Genomic DNA, 22894 nt, shown 5'->3' with positions numbered 1-22894 from the left:
TTGCTTCAAACCTTTTGTATTCCTATTTATACTGTTATACATGCATTTGAGCATGAAATATGTTCAGTTACTGCACTGTAAACATATTTAAAATTGCAGTTTCATCATATCTGGTTAAGTGCACGGTCCTATATGTGGCCCTGTGGTAGTGTACATGAAAAATTGTGGCCTCCTCCAGCATTTAAGTTGCCCATTCCTGATCTATAACAAACTCTCAAGGTCAAAACACTTATTTTATATATAATATATCCTGCATAAAGACAAAAGCTTCTGATATGAGCAGCCAGGCTACTGCTAAAAAAATCATGGAAATCATTACTTTTTCATTAGGATGACAAATGATCTTGCCAAGATAAGCAGAAAACGGCAACAGCTCTGAGGAACAGGCAAACTACTGATGGAAAACACTGTGGACTCACTTTCACATGTTTCCTGCATAAAAATGTGTTTCCCACTGCCTCTGGTTAACAGTTATACATGTTTTGAGGCCAAAAATCACCTTATTTGCAGAGATAATTACAAAGTGGCCAGAGCTCTCAGGAACAGGAAAACTACTGATGGAAAGCCAATAAATCACTGTGGGGTTTCAATGGGACTAGCTCTGACATGTTTCCTGCATAGAAATAAAGTCATATACATTTTTATAATTATTAATGATAATTATTCATAATTGTTATAGCCATCTAATTACTCATTTGAACCACGAGACCCACACAAGTGGTGCTCAAGTTTGAAACTTAAGAAAACCCAAACAACTGCTTAGGGCAGTTGGTATAAATGGTGAAATAATAATAATTTTTAGTGATACTTTTATAGAAGGTTCCTTCACAGCTTCACAGACATATTGACGAGTGGGGTTTTTTATTTCACTTTCATAAATCAAGACATTCCTGTTATAAGGGTTATACAAAGAATGCTTTGATGAACTAAAAAAAGTATATTATCATCTTATCATGCTTGTTAAGAGTTTAACCAGGTTATCTAGTGTTCCAGTGGCGGAGAATGAATGTCAAAATCCCTATGATACATCCTAATGAGCCCCTAAAACGGGAGAAATATTAATCAAACCTGCATGATTAAATTTCCTGATGCAACAATTAAACAATTCATGGTTCTTTATTTTTAACGCATTCATCAGTTAGCAGAAGGAAAACATCACAAAAAAGAAAAAACATGAGTTCACAAAATGTAACTTTTAAAATCCCATTAACTCAGTAAAATCATTTCCACAGCACTGTAGAAATCACCCTGCAATTACTCCTAATATGTAAATAAATGTCACTGTATACACTGATTAGGCTTTAAAAAAAATCTGAGAACACTAAATCATTCGGGTCTATACTCCAGGAACTATGAACATCTATTCATTGTGTTTTATGTTGATCCTTCCAAAAGTTGTTAAAATATCTTCTGCTGGACCAAAGTGCTGGGCTGACTCATTGCATTCCTGAGAGCCATACCTTGTTGGACCATCTTACCATTGCATGGTTCCGTTACTTATTTTGTCTGCATACATGGTTGAAAAAGCACGCTAAAGTGCCCTCAAGAGTGGTGAAAACAAGAGGAAGTGCCTTATTGGCTGCTCTTTACAAGTGCCTCTAGGGTGCCCCTTCATACAATAAATTATGATGATGTGTCCTCTAGAGAAGAAAATTTGATAACGTGCCTTAATGAGTGCCCTTGTAGTGCCCTTCTGCACATCTGGTACCTCCGAGAGAAAGTGCCTTATTGGCTGCCCTTTACACATGAAAAAAATGATTGATTGCCCTCTAGGGTGTCCCTTCATACAATAAATTATGATGTGCCCTCTAGAGATTCTATAATACAGTGTCATTAAACAGTGAAAAATGTTATGTGAGATTTTTGCTCTCATTTAGCTCTCAAAGTGCACAAGATTGATTAGTTAAAAATGTACAAATTTTCTCCAGGGCGGCATGTCCCCGGACCCCCGAGATGGTTCGGTTTGATGGTTTTAATTGTCATTAAACTATCATTAATTACTTTGATCTGGATCTCCTTTAACTTAATGCTAATCATAATCAAGAATGAGAACTATTTCAACCACCATGCATCATAGCTTTTTGCTGCTGGTGGGCCCCATGTTGTGCAGAATTTTTATTTTTCACCCCCGCCCTCCAAACAGTCTGAGTCCACCAATGGCTACAGCAGTACTCTGAGCTTAATGCTAGAGTCAGCATGCCAACATGCTCACAACGATCATTCAGACGTGCTGAAGTTTAGCAGGTCGGCTATAATATTTATCACGCTCATCTTAGTTTAGTATGTTAGCATGCTAACATTTGCTAATTAGCACTAAAAGTAAAGCTGAGGCTGATGGAAATGTCATTGGTTCTGTAGGTATTGGCAGGTCCTGATGATGGCGCTAGAAGAAAAGTCAGAGGATCACCAGTTATCTTAATTCATCCTGAAGGTACACAAATCTGTTTATTAAATTTCATGACAATCCATTCAATAGTTGCCCAGACATTTTACTCAAAACCCCATGTCCAGTAGGACTCAGAAACCATGAATGTCTGTAAAAATGTTAACAATCCATCAAGTAGAGATATGGCACTGTATAGGCTTTAGAAGAAATCAGACAATACCAAATCATTAGGTCTATACTCCAGGAACCATGAACATCTGTACATTCATTATGTTTATGTTGATCCTTCCAAAAGTTGTTAAAATATCTTCTGCTGGACCAAAGTGGTGCATTCCTGAGAGCCATACTGCTTGAGATGATCCAAACCTTATTGGATCATCTTACCATTGCATGGTTCCATTACTTATTTTGTCTGCATACATTCATATCATTATTTATTTCATTATGTGTTATGTATTCATGCAAAATTGAACACTTTGGTACAGTTTCTACATGGTAAAAGTGAAGACCATGACAGAAAGCAACATGAAGCACTGAAGCAAGTGGATAATGTAGCCAACAAATATAAGCACATTTCTTTCTTTAGCTATCTTAACGACATCAGTTCATAGTTAAGATAACTTAACTTTACGCCCTCTTTACCCAAAATAATACTTGCCCATCTCTATTACCTCTGATTGTATTTACATCACAGGATGGTTTGGATAGATTGACTGTTGCCTTCAAGAGCTGCCTATGTTAAAACTCATGCACACTTGTCTTGTAACAAGACAAAGTGACACAAGCCAAAATTTGGTTCAATTTACCTCTACCTATGAGCAATTTATTCTTAGAGAGAACAATCAAATAGCTGAAAGATTTTTGGCATCAAATGAACTTCATACACTTTCTATGGACCATCCAAGTGCTTAATTATTGTTTTCCTGACCGCCTTCAGTGACTTATCCCCGCACTTATCCACGACTTACTGCCATGTTAGGAAACAAAAATCTAAACACTTAGAATAAAAGAGAGATTGCATGTCAAATCAATAAATACAGTATTTTCCTCTTTTGAGGAGCACTCTATTATAGTGATTGGTCCTTTTGTACAATATGAGGATAGTATGTGTTAAAAGCTTTGGCAGTGGTCATGAAGATTCTCTGTTGAGAAAGCTCAGAAAAAACAGAAACACTGATGAAAGTGAAATTTTCACACAGAATTGCGAACTTAAGATTACATATTACATTAATGAACAAAGTGGCCCTCATTTATCAAACTAGCGTATGTCAGAAAATGAGCATAAAGTGGGCGTACGATCATTTCTACTCAAGGCTCGGCATTTATCAATGTGGACGTGAGCGGAGGGTACGATCAGATCTCAGTCTGCTCTCAGCTCGTGTACGCAGGTTTGAGTCAGCGTGAAGTCCACACGTCTGAGTCTGAGAATTGATCTTAGACTATAGTATCGATGCCTGGAGCTGATAAAACTCTGTGGTGTTTTGATTTTAATGGTGACAAAGCAAAACATGTTTAGACTACATCATTTATCATTAAAACATCATTTAAAATAAATACATCCTGCGATCGTGAAATTCTTTAACCAGAATACCAGCCGAGGATATTAAATGTTGTTGTCTTCTGCTGTTTACTGTTATTATTATTATTATTATTATTATTATCCAGCTCTGAAACCGGAGCGTCAGCGTCTCCTTCACCAGCGGTGCTGCCCGAATAGAAACATTTCCAATCAGCCACACACTCCTCTGACTGGGACAGAATTATTACGAAATGTAAAGAGGTGAATAATATCTTCATCATAATAGCTAATAATAACAATATTTAGATATTATATAGATTATTAGGCTTTATATATCACAATGTATAAATGAATTACTCACACCTCACCAGGAGATGAATGCTCCACTGCTACTCTGCTGACAGCACCACTAATTTACTTCCTTTTCACTTTTTATGCTGCCAAACAAAACCAGTTTGTTGTGTTGCAGCTGTTGGATGTCAACATTTCACTTTCTGACTCTGAGGAATTCCTCTTCTTTTGGATTAAAACTTACTTTAAAACATTGTTTACCTCCTTCAATCAAAAAGCTGTGAAAACTTCTAAGTCCGTGCTCCAAATGTCAAATATTCATTGAACTTGTTAGAGTTTATAACTATAAGTACTTTTATTTCATAAACCTCTGTCGCTGCGTATTTCTGTAATATGTCTATATTGCCCCTATTGTCATTTGTAACGGGGCACTTTGATAATAAAGTTGACTTTAGGGGGAAAAATCCTCTTTTTGGCCGTATTGCGTCCTTCGGTGTCGTAAACTCTGGAGGCGAGCCATCTGAATCAGGTATATATTATAAATATATTATATATATTAGGGCGTGGTATTTAAATGAAGCTTGTTTGGAACCACCACATTTATCAACAGCCGATCATTCTAGCGCTGTGATTGGCAAGATATGATCATTTGATAAATCACACAGGGACCCTGTCGTAAGATGAAATATACGATCAGATCTGCACTTGTTTGATAAATGAGGGCCATTGTCTCCTTTGTGCGATGCAAAACTTAATTCAGTAGATTACTTTAGGATAGTCCAACCACAACATATGAACAATGGTACTACTTTAAACTTGTGCGTTCAAGATTTACTTGATATCCTGATGGCTGAAGGTCAGTTTCACAGTTCAACTGTAACCAGAACTAAGCAGGACTTCAAGCCTGTGGTATCCAACCTCTATCCACAAACTCTTGTGAACTAATTAAAAGCTGATTAACTAATTAAACCCAAAAAAGCTTTATATCACAGCTTCCCTTTATTTTAATTGTTCTAACATGTATGTACAAAATGAAACAATGTTCAGTGTTTCCCCTAGGAAGTGCATGAGTTATGTTTTGGGCTGTCAGAAGATATTTAGGATGTCCCATGATGAGATAGGAGCTTTAGACACATACATACACAGCTTTTTGTGTTGAATTGTGTTAAATAATATGCTTCAGAAGACATATAATACAATATGAAATAATGTCAAATTAAATCAAAATTATGGGGAAAAAGACAGCTAGTGTCAAAAATAAGAAGCTTAATTGTCAAAGCTCACATCCTGCCTTGAAGCTTTTTATCCACTTGGGCTTCTGAAAAAATAACTGTGAAGCTCTTTCCTTATATTATTGGGCGTGACTGATGTCCCTAAAGTGAGTTCATTGCTAAAGTAGCAAACACTATTAACTGTTGCCACATCAAAAATGTTAACAGTTAAGTTTAGCTTATGAAATCATAACAGAAAACATAAATCGGTATATCATTCGTTCTTTCCATTTTCAATTGGCAATCAAAAATCAGATAATGAAAAATGTACTGTTTTTTTTCTTATTTGTTTTCTATTATGAAACAAAAAACGAACAAAATGCTGACTCCAAAGGCGCCATTTAAAAAAAAAAAATCCACAGTGAACAGTTCTGTGAATATCATGCAATTAATCTTCTTTCCATATTTATCTTATTTTTTGGCCTGGTTGTGTAGCACTTTATTCTGAAAACTGAAAACCGACCGTCGACACAACAAATACATTTTCGGCGCGTTTTATACTGAAAAAAAGTGAAAAAGAATGACAGTAATATGTTTCTCCTTCATGTCAGCTCACTTGGCGCAGTTTCAATGAATTTACCATAAATATCACAATACGGGCGCACTACATTATATATTATTCATTCATTCATTACCATTAACCGTCCTATTATATATTATTATTAATATTATTATTATTATATAGGGACAGCTGGTTTGACTACAGAGAAGAGAATGACGGCTCACTTGACCACAGTCAAACTTCCGGGTCACGTAAACCCGACCAATTAAATATTAAAATCAAATTCAGTCCTGGTGCCCGTTTTTCCATTTGGTATTTTTGATCAGAGCCTAATATTGAAATATGAAAAAACAAGCATATTTTTCGTTTTTTGTGTTATAATAAAAAAACAAATAACAAAATAACCAGTCAATTTTTCATTATTTGATTTTTGATTGCCAATTGAAAATGGAAAGAACGAATGATGCACGCATTAACAAAGCCTAATGATGGGCATTTTTTTTAAAAGCCGTGGTAGGTAATTTAAGAGCTGATATCTGGCCATTTTCCATGGTTTTCTTGATAATAACCAAAACCATTATCAAGAAAACCATGAAAAAAATGTCTAGATATATAGATATAGCTCTTAAATTAAACTCTTATCATCTATTTTTGTTGTAATCATTATATTTGTCAAAACAAATTTAAGTCGTACCAGGCATTAAATGAACAAGAAGAAAGAAACCAAGGGTGGTCTAACAATTTTTTTCCATGACTATATATATATATTCTAAATTAAAAGCTAATTTAACTTAAAGCGTTATGCCATAACGTGATCATCTGAGACAGGGACTTCTTAGTTAAACCAGTTCACAAAAGCATTATACCAGTCAAAACACTGCCTCAAAACTTACTATATACTATGAAAAATATGAATCTGACCAAGGTCTTGCAGCATAGCCTAGCTCTTTGAAGATTTCCTCCTCATCTCCGATGCCCCTTCTGCTTTTTATTCCTGGCAGGCGTCCTGATTGGCTGACTGGCAGCTCCATTCTCCAGTGAGGCAGGAACTGGAGCTGCTGGTGGAGAGGTGGGAGAGAAAACGTCTTGCTCTCCATCAATGCTGGACTTAAAAGGTCCAGCTGGGGAAAATTTAAGAGGACTGAAAGAAACAGACAAAAGAAAAAGACAAGTTATACGATTATAATACATAAGATTATTCAAAAGGAAGAATATAAATAAAATTATACATATTTTTTTCATCTTCTTTATGAGAACAAAAGTAAACAAAAATCATCATAATGTGTGTGTGTGTGTGTGTGTGTGTGTGTGTGTGTGCGGTCTTGTACTTCCTACGTAGTGAGGACCGGAAAATTTTATTTTATTATTATTTTTTTCGGCTGGTCCTCACTTCTTTAAAGGCTTTTTTGAGAGTTCAGACTTTATTTTAGGGTAAAAGGTTACAATGAAATGAAAACTAGAATTGAAAAATAATTTTCATTAACATTCTCATAACTAACTGAAACTGTATTGTGTGGTTACAAAACTAACTAAAATTATAGTGAAAATGTCCTTCGTTTTCGTCTTTGTCAACTTTTTTCATACATAATGAAGATGGATCAGGAAAAGGAAATAAAAGCAAAATTTACTGTGTCCTCTTTAAATCTCCCACCAAACAAATACCATATTACAAAAAACTAAATCTAATAAAAACGAAACTAAAACTAAAGCATTTCAATAAATAAATACTAAACTAAAACTAGCAAACTGACTCTAAAAACTAACTAAAACTAAATGAATTTGAAAAAGAAAATTCACAACGAAATTAAAACTAAAACTAATGAAAAATCCAAAACTATTATAACCTTGCAAGGGAATTCACTATTACAATGAGGGCCCTCACAAAGATAGAAGTACAACAATGTGTGTGTGTGTGTGTGTGTGTGTGTGTGTGTGTGTGTGTGTGTGTGTGTGTGTGTGTGTGTGTGTGTGTGTGTGTGTGTGTTACCTGATGGGTGTGCGTGGACTGCTGTTATGGCGGCGTACAGGTCGTGTTCGGGGTTCGAATGAGAAGCCTTCTTTAAGACTCTCTAGGACTGATGGAGCCACGTAGGTGAAACCCTGTTGGAAAAAGATTGTTGCTTCACAACAGCCATTCAAAGATGAATATATTACCATGTTACTGACTTTTAAACAGATGGGCCTTTTTTCCCCAATATAATATTATCCTTTCATAGGCTATAGCATACTCAGGCTTAAAATAACTTTCAATGTAGGGCTTAATATGAAGTTACATAAGTCCCCATATTAGCCATTTCATTGTAGTCAGAGCATTTTTTCAAACTTGATCTCACTGTATGAAATGACCAGCTGTGACCTGTAGGATCAACATGCCCTATGCTGGATAAGCTATTACAGGTCCCATGTGATTGCAAGTGGCATCCCCCAGGGCTTACAAGTGGGGCCACTGCAGTAGTGTCTTAAACCTGCATTCCAATGACCAGCAATTGGTGATGCCACTGGTTGCAGAAAGAACTCAGGTTGTATGTAAGTCATTACAAAAAATTGACATTATCATAATTCATGGTCTCAATCATAGTTTCAAGTCTTTTTCAATATATTTCTATTTTGTGAATGATGGTTGCACTTATTTTTCCAGCTATTTTATGTCTTTGTAGTTCCACTGTTCAATAAACTGAAATGCACATATGGTGACAGTAAGAAAATGGACCGATGGTCACAAACTGTACACTTTAAAAAATGTCTGTAGATTTTACGGTGAAAAACCGCTAAACCATGACAGTAAAAGACCATAAAATGATGAATGGGTTAATTCAGTTTCAGTAGCAATGAAACACTGTAAATTTATATATCAGCCAAAACAGTATTTTTACAGTTTTTGTTTTTTTTTAAATACATTACTCCACAGTAAAATACACTGGCACTGTGTTTGTAGCAAAAAATTACTGTACTATATATAAAAGCCATCATTTTTGCATTTATTTTTTTGTAAAAAATACTCACTGTTAAATGTACTAAACACCACGTCTCTATCAAAAATATACTGTATTATTTAATGGTAAAATCTTTAATTCATGCAGCATTTATAACGTTTTTTCTTGTCAATTATATGGCAGAACAGCGTTTCTTTTGATGGAATTTTTTTTTTTTTATGGTAAAATATGGAATAAAATGGCAATCTTAAACGGGAAATCAACAGTGCTAATATCATTTTTACCGTAATAGTACAAAAAGTTGCACCTTATTTATTACTGTAAATTTCTGGCAACCACAGCTGCTGTTTTTTTACCGTAAAAACAACAGGTTTTTTTTTTTACAGTGTGTGACATACTGTTTAAATTGCCTTAGCCTTTGTAGACTCTTGTAGATCAACCGTTATCAGTAAGTCATAATGTAGTAATAGCGAGTAGACTGACTGAATGTGGAGACTTTTATTAAATTTGCACTGAAATCTCATGCTGCACCTCATGTGTTAAATGGATTGTTTATTAGGGATCATTTGGAGGTGATGTTATTTATACGTTGTAATAAAATTAAAGTCTACTGGTTCAACCCAATGAGGTTAAATTGTGCTGTATGTGGCTGTCAAATGAGTTTGACAGCCCTTTTCTAAACCCTTATTGACTCATCTGAATCCCCATCTCAAATTTTTGACCTGACTCCTGACCTGACTGTTGACCTGGAGTGAAAGAGTTTAAAAGACACGACTGCAATGAACTTAAGTACACCATGACTAAATATTTATTAACTATTCCAGTATATACACTATACTAGACTGGGGTTTCTAGGCCCAAATAGAAGACGAAATCTTACCGCGAAGGCGAGCTCTGCACTATGGCTGAGTGAGGTATCATCTGGACTGTCCACTGGTGTCTGTCTGGTAAATCTGGTGTCAAACTGGCTTACATCCTCGTCCGACTGCTACAGAGACAGATGGGAAAACAGACGCAGACAAAAGTTAGACAGAAAAAAGTCATGGAGAGAAAAAGATTTGATTTATCAAGGTGTGTGTAGATATGAAGATGTGTAATGTGAACATGAGAGATATATACAGTAGTTGGTAATTGAGACAAAAAGTGGTAGTGAAAGAATGAGGTTTCTGAATTGACTCTTGCAACAGCTAGCACAAAAAAATTGGGTTCACGTTCCTCTTCCATCCTTCAAAACACAAACAAGACCAAACAATCCTACGGTCCTCCCCTTTTCCATATTCTGAAATGTGTTTCGCAGCTAGTGAAATATTTTTGGGTTTTGAGATATTTTCTTGTTTTCTGTGTTTTGTTTTTCATTAAATATTTTTTTGTATTATGAAATGTTTTTGCACCTCAAGAAATATTTTGACGTTTTGTAAAATATTTCTGCAGTGGACCTTCAGGGCCACCATAATTTATTTGGTTGGTTGGTTGATTAGTTACCCTCTCTATACCTGTTTTATTGGTCTTTGGGCAATCAGTCAACCAAAAAAGATCTGCTGGCCCACCGGGCACTTGCCCAGTATGCCAGCTGGCTAGTCCAGCCCTGTAAACAAGCTATTCGATAACATAATGGGCACGAAATGACAACTGATGACCTACCAGCTGTGGCTTGTATGGTGGCTCCATTTTCTTGCTCAGAAGGTCAGTCCAGTTGATGTGCCTGAAGAATGGATGTTTCTGCATCAGAGTAAAAAAGCTGGAGATTAGTTCATTTCAGAACCAGCAGCCCCCTACTACTAGGAAAACTGGTGTTTTGAATGACCACATATTCAATATATATTTTGGTTTTAGTGTATTTTGGCCTGTCTATTTACACTGAAACCATCTTAACACCAAGTACAAAGCTAATGTGATCAACTTGGTGCCACCAGTATTGGAGAATGAGCGTGAGTGAAAAAAGATCCTGTGGTTAGATACCTGGATATCAGCACAGTCTGCCTTACTGGAGCCAAGTCTTTGGGCTGGATTCTTCTTCAACAGCTGAAAAAAAAAGTTATACATCACTATAAAGATTGGTGATTGTATGCTTCAGTACCCAAGTTTTGTAAAACAATCTCAATTTTCACAATATTGTTTTAATATGCAGCCATACCAAGAAAATACAGGCAGAATAATTAATCTGTCCCCACTAACTGTGTTATAATCAAAGTGTCAAACTAGGTTTAACTGATTTTAATTCATATGGACATTTTTATGTTAATAAACAGAAATTTGCTAAAATATTGGTGACATTCTAGACCAGATATGGACATACCTAAATACCAGCTCTTCAGCTACAAATGATAATAATGCTGATAATGATAATGATAATAACAAATGCATTGCATAAAAAAGGCAGGTTAAGGGGGATATGTTTTGTTCTTTAGTTTTTTTCTGTGGGATGGCACCTTTTCAGAGGAGGGAGGGAAATCAAAATACATATAAAAACAAAAGGCTGGCATGGAATTGCTACTAATGTGCTCTATCAAATAACACACAACCTGTTTTGTGTTATTAAATGAATTGAAATAGACAACGAAATAATTATTTTGATTAATTATTTCATTGTCCTCGCTGCAGTAGGACAGTAGGGATGCGGCAGCTGGGGGGTGTAGCCGATGGGACAAGGCAGCTGAACGGAAGATATTATGGACAGAGTTATGGAGATCTGAGCCACACCGGATCAAGTTCCTCATTTAGTCATTTGTATGATGTCCTCCCAAGCCTGTCCAACCTCTTCCGCTGAAACTTGGCTGAGACTCCACTGTGCCCTCTCTACCAGAGAGGTGGATCACTGGAGCACATCCTGAGCTGCTGCCCAAGGGCACTAGGAGACGGGCTCCACTGGAGCCAGCTCAGCACCAGGCCCCAGCAGAGCACCATATGTTGTCTACAACAAGAGATGCCCCAGGCTATTGAAGTGACCATGGACGATCCTCGAAGTCATCTGGAGAAGGGGGAAGGTGGCACAGCAGTGGAGACACGCAGAGGGTTTCTGGATTACAAAGGAGGAGAGTTCAAGTACCATGGAGCAGTTCAGGGTCATCTCACACGTTGAGAGCAAGATATTCTTTAGCATAGTTGCCTGGCACATGACGGAGTTCCTCGTGAAAAACACCTACATTGACACCTCTGCACAGAAGGAGGGGTTCCAAAGGTTGAGAAGGGCATTACCACTGGTTGCACCATTTCTGTGATAGTGTTTGCCTTGGCCATGGGCTTTTCTCATTTCCTTTATTTTGCATCCCCGCTTCCTTCACTTGCATCGTTCACTTGTGTCTTAGTGCCGCCCACCAGGGATGCATGGATAGACGCAGGGAAACAAAGCGAGGAGAGGAGACGTTTCAAGATGGTGGAAATAACAGTTCATGAAAGGTAATAAATCTTCTAGAACGTTTTTTCTTTACATAATTATAAATGTAGAAAGATGTTTGTGGTCTTTTTATTGTGTAGACCCACAATAAAACACATTTTTAACTACATGGCAAATCATATAAATAAAATATAAAACTTGTGAGTGACACACTTGAGTTTAATCTGTTATCTGCTTTCACTCCGGTTTGAAACTACAGTGATGTTGCGATGTATAAGATCAGTTTGATCAGCTACAGCGTCTCGTCAATAACCGATGTCCAGTCAGAGGGCGGGGCCACCGCTAAAAAACTTCCGCATAGGATGCTCTCATGTACCCTCGCTCATGGCTCCTTCGATATGCCTCCTCTATCCTCTATCCTCCGAGCACAAATAAGAGTTTTGGGATGGTTGTAAAGGTGTCGCACTTGAAGAGCTTTCGGTTCAAGCGAGGATTGAGGATAGAGAGACATAAAATAAGGGAAATGAGAAAGGCCCCATGAATATGCTGGTGAAGCCAGCAGAGGTGGAGTGCAGAGGCCCACTCACCAACTCAGGTATGCGGCATCCCTCCATCAGAGCTTTTATGGATGATCTGTCGGTGACAAAAGTATCAGTCCCGGGCTGTAGGTGGAACCTCCAAAGCCTTGAGTGTCGGTGTAGAAGGGGAAGGTTACAGACCAGTTTCGCTTCTCACTAGTAGGCATCCAGATACCATCTTTGGCAGAGAAGCCAGTTAAGAGCCTGGGCAAGATCTACGACTGCACCTTGAAGGACACTGGAGCACTCCAAGCAACAACGGAGGAGTTGGGAACCTGGCTGACAGCGGCTCTGGCCACTACTGGTCTATGATGTGCCAATGACCTCCATCGAGTGCTTCGAGAGGAAGGTCAGCTGTCTCCTGCGGAAGTGTTTGGGCCTACCGCAAAGCTTCAGCAGCATCCCTGTATGGGAGGATCAACAAGCTAAAACTGCCCTTCAGTAGCCTGAAGGAGGAGTTTATGGTTACCTGAGCAAGAGTTATGCTGCGTTATAGGGACTCCAGGCTCACGAGGCAGTCGACCAGGCTGAATCCTGGTTTCGACACAGCGAGCTGGTGGGAACAGTGGCATCCGGACAGGCAGGTCTCGGGAGCAAACCAAGACCTTACTACAACAAGGCCTAGGAAAAGGAAAGGCGTCAGGTGATTCAGGAGGAAGTCTGAACAGGGGTGGAGGAGGCTCGCTGCAGTAGGCTAACCGGATAGGGAGACGGGCGCTACCGCTGGCGCCATGACCAAGCTGTGAGTCATGCAGAGATCTTGACAACAGGGATCTTCACCAGTAAACACCATCAACCAACAAGGCAGTCCATCACCTTTGTTAGGGCTGGGGAGAAGCCACGGGACTGGCAGCTGAAGGTTGACCTAGCTCAAATTCCCAGAGAACATCGCAATGACCACACTCAGGCCAGACATGGTCCTGGTGTCAGAAACAACAAGGCAAGTGGTCCTGCTGGAGTTGACTGTTCCCTGAGAAGACCGGATGGAGGAGGCCTTTGAAAGGAAGAGGGCCAAATACAAGGAGCTGGCAGACAAATGCCTAAGCAGGAGATGGAGGACCCGATTCAACCCCATTGAGGTTGGATGCAGATGACTCTTCATTCAGTCTCTCATCAGGGCACTCAAGATGCTGGGAGTGAAGGGACTGCACTACAGAGAAGCCATCAAGAACATCAGTGACATGGCAGAAAAGGCTGTGGATCAAGCGGGGAGATCGGTGGACCACACAAGCTACTTAGACACAAGTCAGGGCCTGATCAACCCCGGCTGGGTCGCCTGGGTGAGGGTGTCCCAGTGAATACCTAGTGAAGCCAGGATACATCACTGAGGATGTGTCTAAGTTGCACCGAAAGTGTATATTAGAACTAGTAAGACAATTAATTATCAACTTGGGCTGCCTTTGTGTGATAAAACAACATTCAAAATGGTTCTACTGCCAATTGTGAAATGCTAGAATTGAAAAAAAAATGACAAAAAAGATCTAAATGAGGTTTGTGTTGTGTTTGTGTGTGTTTTACAGACCTTCTTGATGAGGTCCCTGGCATCGATGGTCAGGTATGGGGGTAGATTGAGTTTACACTTCAAGATCTTATCAATGGTCTTCTTCCTGTTTTCAGCTGTGAACGGAGGCTGGTGGAGAATCACAAGAGGGAGACATTAGTTATCAGAAACAGAATGAGAAATACTTTATTTATCCCTGGGGGGAAATTGCTCTTTGTTACAGTTGCTGCTGTATAAGAATAGAAAGAAGTACTTCTCTAAACATATACAGGTAAAAAGTAAAAAGCATGCTACACTAACTTTACAACAGTATAAATACAAATGCCGGTCTTAAGTAAATAACAGCATTACATCAAAGATGCACTGCACAATGAAATTATGTGGAATTGAGCCATGACAGAAACAGGTAAACAGATAAAAAAATGTAACTCCAAGTCAATCACACTTCTGTGAAATCAAACTTAAGAGTAAGTCCACTGAAGAAGCAACACTGATTGACAATCAATTTCGTATGCTGTTGTGCAAATGGAATAGACAACAGGTGGAAATTATAGGCAATTAGCAAGACACCCCCAATAAAGGAGTGGTTCTGCAGGTGGTGACCACAGACCACTTCTCAGTTCCTATGGTTTCTGGCTGATGTTGATCACTTTTGAATGCTGGTGGTGCTTTCACTCTAGTGGTAGCATGAGACGGAGTCTCCAACCTACACAAGTGGCTCAGGTAGTGCAGCTCATCCAGGATGGCACATCAATGCAAGCTGTGGCAAGAAGGTTTGCTGTCTGTCAGTGTAGTGTCCAGAGCATGGAGGCACTACCAAGAGACAGGCCAGTACATGAGGAGACGTGGAGGAGGCCGTAGGAGGGCAACAACCCAACAGCAGGACCGCTACCTCCACCTTTGTGCAAGGAGGAGCAGGAGGAGCACTGCCAGAGCCCTGCAACATGACCTCCAGCAGGCCACAAATGTGCACGTGTCAACGGTCAGAAACAGACTCCATGAGGGTGGTATGAGGGCCCCACGTCAACAGGTGGAGGTTCTCTGGCAAATGCCAATCGTCCTGCACGTGGTTGGGCTGTAAGCACAACCCCCACCTGTTGTCTATTCCATTTGCACAACAGCATGTGAAATTGATTGTCAATCAGTGTTGCTTCTTAAGTGGACAGTTTGATTTCACAGAAGTGTGATTGACTTGTAGTTCCATTGTGTTGATTAAGTGTTCCTTTTATTTTTTTGAGCCGTGTATTTCTATCAGAAACAGATGTCCACGCTTCTTGAGGCTTTTCAGGCTAAATTTACAGTGGATTGGTTGAACTGGCCTGGAGCAGGACATCACAGAGTACAACATTTATAACATGTGTTACTTGCTGTTGCAGGCAGTTGAGGGTTGGGTTATGTGGCCATCCAGTAGGGCTAACTTACCGATCCGGTCATCATATCATACATCAGAGCCCCAAGGCTCCACCAGTCTACTGCTCTGTTGTGACCCAACCTGGTCAGGATCTCTGGAGCCCTGATAGAGAAATGATACAGAGAAAGGAGACACAAATATTAGGGGGCGGCTGTGGCTCAGTTGGTAGAGCTGGTCGTCTTCCGATCGGAGGGTTGGTGGTTCTATCACTGACCATGGCAGCCTACATGTCGAAGTATCCTTGAGCAAGATACTGAACGCAAAATTGCTCCTGATGCTGCGTTCATCGGTGTGTGAATGAATTCCCAATGGTGGCAGGTGGCACCGTTTAGGGTAGCCTCTGCCACCAGTATGAACGTGTGTTTGAAAGGGTGAATGAGTGCAGTCTGTAGTGTAAAGAGCTTTGAGTGGTCACAAAGCGACTAGAAAAGCGATATATAAGTGCAGGTCCATTTACCAGGTCCATGTAAACACAAAGTGCGGAAAATATTGGAATTAACTAACTCATAAAAAGGTCATTTCATATTTTGAAAACGATATATTATTACAGCATGTATTGTGGTAAATCAATAAATAAAGAGTATATTTGAAATAACCATATGCTAAAGCCTAATTTTATATACTCCAAACAGCGTTGCCATGGTTTGCTCAAGCTTTACTTCCACATGCAAGGATCAAAATGTAAGGCATATTGCAAATGACATAAATATTGCCGTGACCCAGATCACGATCCCAGTCCGGATAAGTGGTGAAGGACAAGGATGGATTTATTACTCTATGCCATAAAATTTAATCGCAATTTATATTTCTGATAATTTTATATATATATATATATATATATATATAATTATTCAAAACATATTCATTAGAATTCAAAAAAAGAAAGTTATTTAGAAATGTTTTGTGTGATATCCAAGACATACATAGTGTTATATAGAGTGTTACCCACATGTACTCTATGGTGCCACAGAATGTGTGTGTGACGGTTCCATCATGAATCGATTCCTTGCAGAGGCCAAAGTCAGTTAGCTTGATGTGTCCTTCAAAAGAAATAAAAAAGAAAAAAGTGTTTTGAAGGAAAACTATCCAAGGTAGTATCCATGGTGTAAGGCTAAATTTATACTTTAAATGGAAAATTTAAGAAATGACACTATCAGAAAATTGTGTTTCAACAAAGGTCTAAAGGGAGAACAGGAAACAACAAACAAATCACATTCATTAGGGTCATTTTAGGTCGTGTGGTGTGTTACCTTGGTGATTAAGCATGATGTTTTCAGGTTTGAGGTCTCTGTAAATGATCCCGTTAGAGTGGAGGTGGCCTAGAGCCAATGTGATCTCTCCTAGATAAAAACTACACACAGACACCAATTATTTTAGTCATCGATATTGGAACGACAGAATGATCTGATCTAAACTGTAAAGGTGGAACTAACAAGGAGTGAAGCAATATATCACTGTCTTTGATAAATTATAAACATAAAGGTAACACTTTACAATAACCAACTAAGTGCTGTTTATAGATGGTTTATAAACTAATTATCAACCAATTAAAAAGTGCTATACATATTTGATCTTTAAATGTTTTCAACCAATTTCTTAAAGGTATATGAATCATTTCAAAATCATTAACATACTTAAAATGGTGTTAAAAATGTTATAATGAGTGCAACTAAAACTATTAACAAACTATTCATTATAATTTAAAAGTTTGTTAATGGTAAACTAACTATAAGCTTACATTAATATACCATCCATTTGCCATTTATAAATTATTTAGTTAGTTAAACATTAATAAATTATGTATTTACCATTCTAAATGGCCTATATACGGTATTTAAATGATGATTAAACATTAATTAACTATCTGTTTACCATTTATAAATGATAGTTATTGTAAAGTGTTACCAAAATAAAAAATAAAAAGTAAAAAAATAAATACATTAGCTGATTTTTCTCAGTGTGTAAGCCAAAAAACAGTGTATAAGCTATGGGTGCTTACCAAGCAGTGTCCTCCATGAAGATGCCTTCCTTCTCCAGCTGCATGAACAGCTCCCCTCCTGGTGACAAACAACAGTACAGATGGGTCAGTGGCATGAAGGAATTAGCCTCCCATCCAGTCCTTCAATTCTCCATTCATCCTGATTTTTCTCCCTCCACATCTTCCCTTTCTGTCCCTTAAACAACTGTATGGCCATAAACCTAATAATAAAGCAAGAGATCTGTGTGCTTGTGTCTGTGAGTGAGTGTGTCCTTCACATATTTCAACAAACATTCATCCCATCTTCTTTAGACTTGGCATGTGTATTGCTGGGGACCAAGGGATGTGCATTGATGAATTTGGTGCAATTTGGAAACATGGCACAAAGTTTTATTGTAGCCAGCCTGTAGGAGCCATATATTGCTTTATTGATTGATTATTTTGTGTTTAATTTGTTTGTCTTGTTGCCATGGTTTCGGGTCACGTGAGCACCGTAGTTGACAGCTCACAGGTAGGTTATATCAGAGTGTGCTTCACCTGCACAGGAGGAGGGAGTGGTGAGTCTAGGTAGCCGTAATTTTTGTTGACCACCTTTGTTATCGCTTTTGTAATCTGCTTTGATACACGTTTGCCATAAAGCGCACACAACCGACATCATACGTGCGTGTAAAGCCGCTGATTATCATTAAAACACCTGAAACTTCTCTGGACTCAGTGTGCTTCCTTGGAGCAGCGGCAGCGCGTCAAACAAATATACAGGACCTATTATCTGCCTCACAAGCGACTTTTAAGGAACAGGAAAGCCGCAATACAGCCTAAGGCCCCGTTTACACGAGGGGAAAACGCAGATATTTCCATGCGGTTTGGCCTCTCATTTACACGAAAACCCTGTTTTTATCACAGAAAACGATTATTTCTAAAAACTCCGGGCAAAGTGGAGAATTTGGAAAGCTCCGGTTATGTGTTGTCGTGTAAACTGGGAGAAACAGGGTTTTAGGTTCTCACGCTCATTCTATGCTCCAGAAAATGCTTCACGTCATGTGAGCGATCTATGTTTACAGTTAGTTCGGCTATCATGGATGCTGTTAAGGTGGTACTCATTTTTACGTTTGTGCAAACGCTTTTGGTCTGTTTGAAATTGAAAATACAACTGCTATACTATATCAAGGAGCTGAGGCGAAGAAGTGCAAGGAGGTCATATTAGTTGTCTTGAAAGGAACAGGAAGTCGCTCATGTTATTCGCTGTTGTTGATTCTGAGGATTCTGATTGGCTTGCATGGCTGTATCCTTCTCCCTACACTGCCGCCCATAGGTTTGGCATAGTTATAATGACGATTGATGGCGTATTTATGCAGGTTGATGTAAATGACAACTTTTTTGAAAACGACGTGTGCACGATGTTATTTTTGAAAAAGAAGGGGGGGGGGTATTAGTTTCTCTAAATACCCTGCTATGTATAAACGTGGCCTCAGGCACACCTGTGTAATAACCATGCTGTCTAGTCAGCATCTTGATATGCCACACCTGGGAGGTGGGATGGATTATCTCGGCTCACTATCAGAGATTTAGACAGATTTCTGAACAATATTTGAGATAAATGGTTAATTTAAGTATGTAGAAAAAGTTTTAGATCTTTGAGTTCAGCTAATAAAAAATGGGAGCAAAGACAAAAGTGTTGCGTTTATATTTTTGTTCAGCAACAACGAAAGGGGTTCCCAGGCCAGGAGAGAGATATAATCCCTCCACCGTGTTCTGGGTCTTCCCCGGGGCCTCCTACCAGTTGGACGTGCCCGGAACACCTCTAACGGGAGGCGCCCGGGAGGATCCTTACCAGATGCCCAAACCACCTCAACTTGCTCCTTTCGACGCGAAGGAGCAGCGGCTCTACTCCGAGCTCCCTACGGATGTCTGAGCTCCTCACCCTATCTCTAAGGCTGAGCCCAGCCACCCTACGGAGGAAGCTCATTTCGGCCCTTGTATCCGCGATCTCGTTCTTTCGGTCACTACCCAAAGCTCATGACCATAGGTGAGGGTTGGAACGTAGATGGACCAGTAAATCGAGAGCTTTGCCTTCAGGCTCAGCTCCTTCTTCACCACAACGGTCCGGTACAACGCCCGCATCACTGCTGACGCTGCACCAAACCGCCTGTCCATCTCACGCTCCATTCTACCCTCACTCGTGAACAAGACCCCGAGATACTTGAACTCCTTCGCTTGAGGCAGTACCTCTCTCCCCACCCAGAGGGGGCAGTCCACCGTTTTCCGGCAGAGAACCATGGCCTCAGACTTGGAGGTGCTGACTCTCATCCCAACCGATTCACACTCGGCTGCAAACCGCCCCAGTGAGTGCTGGAGGTCTCGGCTTGATGAAGCCAAAAGAACCACATCATCTGCAAAAAGCAGAGATGCAATTCTGAGGTCACCAAACCGGATCCCTTCCTCCCCCCGGCTGCGCCTTGAGATCCTGTCCATGAAGACCACGAACAGAATCGGGGACAAGGGGCAACCCTGGCGGAGGCCAACACCCACCGGGAACGTGTTTGACGTTGTGCCGAGTATGCGGACACAGCTCTCACTTTGGTTATATGGGGACCGGATAGCTCGTAGCAACGGGCCCGGTACCCCATACCACCAAAATGTATTTTATTCAAATATACACATATTTTAATTCGAACAATTCTATCATTACCATAACATTTAACCATTTTTTATCATCAATTTTCATTCAGATTCTTTATACAAAACATTATGTTTGATTATATTCTGTTAAATTATACATTTTTAAACAAATGTATATTTCTTTTTATCAAGTTTATTAAATATGTATTGTGTATAAGTGTGGGAAAACCATGACATTTTTATCTCGACGCATTACTGTAATGAATTTGTGAACCAAAAATATGTTCAAAAATATAAAACATATTATTTTAGCACAGAACAATGAATTGTGCCTCACTATGGCTATATTGTTCATTCATATTCATATTATTTGAGTTCAGCTAATGAAAAATCGGAGCAAAAACAAAAGTGTTGCGTTTATATTTTTGTTCAGTGTATGGCATGTTTTGAACGGGCACTACAGAACTAAAAATGAAGGGATCTCTGTGTGTATATACACATTAATATTGGTCCATGGCAGGTGTCTCTCCTGTGTTTTCACAGCCCACATCCATGTGTTTATCCCTTGGAGCTTGTCTTACCACTCAGACACTCCAGTATGAGGTAGAGTTTTCCTCCAGTCTGGAAGGCGTAGAGAAGATCCACAATGAAGGGGTGTCTCACCGTCTCTAGGATCTCCCGTTCTGCTCGTGTATGGGCTGTGTCTTTAGCATTACACACGATCTTTGCCTAAAGACAAATGAACAAGACAAGTGAGTACAGTATAGGGTTGGGCAACTAGATTAATATAGTTCAGGGATGGGCAACTGGAGGCCCGGGGGCCGCATTACAGGCCCTCAGTACAACTACATGCATTTGAGCATGAAATCTTAAAAGTGCAGTGTAAAAATGCACAAAATGACTTCTTGCAATTAATGTTGGTCTGTTGTTCTTGCACAAAAAAAAAAAAAGAAATCACAGTAAGTGTTTATTTTTGATTTGCTTCAAACCTTTTGTATTCTTATTTATACTGTTATACATGCATTTGAGCATGAAATATGTTAAGTTATTGCACTGTAAACATATTTTAAATTGCAGTTTCATCATATCTGGTTAAGTACACGGTCCTATATGTGGCCCTGTGGTAGTGACGATAAAATATTGTGGCCCCCTCCAGCATTTAAGTTGCCCATCCCTGAGCTACACCGATAACTGTTATTTTTTTGTTTGCTCTATGTATTGTCCTCTCAGTATTCATATTGGTATAGTTGTATATTTGATAATGTAGGCCAAAGTCACACTAGAGTGTTATTCTAGTGGCAATGTTGGAGACTATCAGGAACAGAATTGTGCATTTGTTAATAAGTGGAAAGGGAAATATAATAATTTTTATGACTGCATATGAGAAATATGTTAATGTAGTCTATAAATCAAATAAAAAAAATAAAAAAATACTTTATTTATCCCGAGGGGAAATTGAAAAAAAAAAAGAAATCACAGCAGGTGGTTATTTTTGATTTGCTTCAAACCTTTTGTATTCATATTTATTCTGTTATACATGCATTTGAGCATGAAATATGTTAAGTTACTGCACTGTAAACATATTTAAAATTGCAGTTTCATCATATCTGGTCAAGTGCACGGTCCGATATGTAGCCCTGTGGTAGTGTCCATGAAAATTGTGGCCCCCTCCAGCATTTAAGTTGCCCATCCCTGGTCTAGATTATAGGCGATTGGCAGACAACATTGCTGGTTGTATGGTTGTTTTATTTAGTTAATTTCATAGTCATCCTCTGAAGAATGCTCAAAGTGGATTTCAGGGTGAGCTGCTGCTGAGGGAGACAGCTGGCACAGCACTAAAACAAAGTGGAGACAAGTCTGGCTATGCTAGACTACTCAGCACCAAACAGAGGGCAGCAACTGTAGAGAGAGACAGCAGGGAAAAACAGCATTTTTACCATGTAAGAATTAGGGTTTAATTAGACCAAATTGGAGTTGTTGGTTGTTGGAAAATCAGTATATCATTCGTTCTTTCCAAATCAAATCATGAAAAATTGACTGTTATTATTTGTTTTTTATGATAACACAAAAAACGAACAAAATGATTTTTCATATTTCAATATAAGGCTCAGATCAAAAATACGAAATGGAAAAACGAGCACCAGGAATGAATTTGATTTTAATATTTAATTGGTCGGGTTTACGTGACCCGGAAGTTTGACTGTGGTCAAGTGAGCCGTCATTCTCTTCTCTGTAGTCAATGTATTGATATTTATGGTAAATTCATTGAGACTGCTCAGAGTGAGTTGACATGAAGGAGAAACACTTTACTGTCATTCTTTCTCACTTTTTTTCAGTATCAAACTCTTACCTGCAGAGAGGAGATGAAGTATTAACTTTACATGAACACACCACGTGAAATAATAAAATTACGTTGTGCCGAAAATGTACAGTTGAAACCAGAAGTTTACATACACTATATAAAAAGACACATATGCTATATCACTTTTCCTGTTTTAGGTCCGTTAGGATTACCAAAATTATTTCTATTTGCTAAATGCCAGAATAATGAGAGAAGGATTTTTTTAGACA

The 22894-nt window shown here is 38.9% G+C and overlaps 1 protein-coding gene across 1 annotated transcript in view; it reads right to left on the bottom strand.

Annotated features, from left to right (window-relative positions):
- Positions 1 to 844: 844 nt before the first annotated feature.
- LOC131973213 (ribosomal protein S6 kinase beta-2-like) overlaps positions 845 to 22894 on the bottom strand; it is a 30212-nt gene continuing 8162 nt past the window's right edge. Inside the window, exons 6-16 of the mRNA XM_059335144.1 lie at positions 20905 to 21052; positions 17726 to 17783; positions 16977 to 17077; positions 16676 to 16766; positions 15738 to 15828; positions 14337 to 14444; positions 10862 to 10924; positions 10544 to 10621; positions 9783 to 9890; positions 7957 to 8069; positions 845 to 7110 (exon numbers count right to left, since the gene is read on the bottom strand). Of these exons, the coding sequence (XP_059191127.1) occupies positions 6933 to 7110; positions 7957 to 8069; positions 9783 to 9890; positions 10544 to 10621; positions 10862 to 10924; positions 14337 to 14444; positions 15738 to 15828; positions 16676 to 16766; positions 16977 to 17077; positions 17726 to 17783; positions 20905 to 21052 (1137 nt within the window). The 3' untranslated portion in view covers positions 845 to 6932. The remainder of the gene's footprint in view (positions 7111 to 7956; positions 8070 to 9782; positions 9891 to 10543; positions 10622 to 10861; positions 10925 to 14336; positions 14445 to 15737; positions 15829 to 16675; positions 16767 to 16976; positions 17078 to 17725; positions 17784 to 20904; positions 21053 to 22894) is intronic.

This window comes from Centropristis striata, chromosome 1, assembly GCF_030273125.1.
Source record: "Centropristis striata isolate RG_2023a ecotype Rhode Island chromosome 1, C.striata_1.0, whole genome shotgun sequence".
NCBI lineage: Eukaryota > Metazoa > Chordata > Actinopteri > Perciformes > Serranidae > Centropristis > Centropristis striata.
This window is presented reverse-complemented; position numbering and strand designations above follow the sequence as displayed.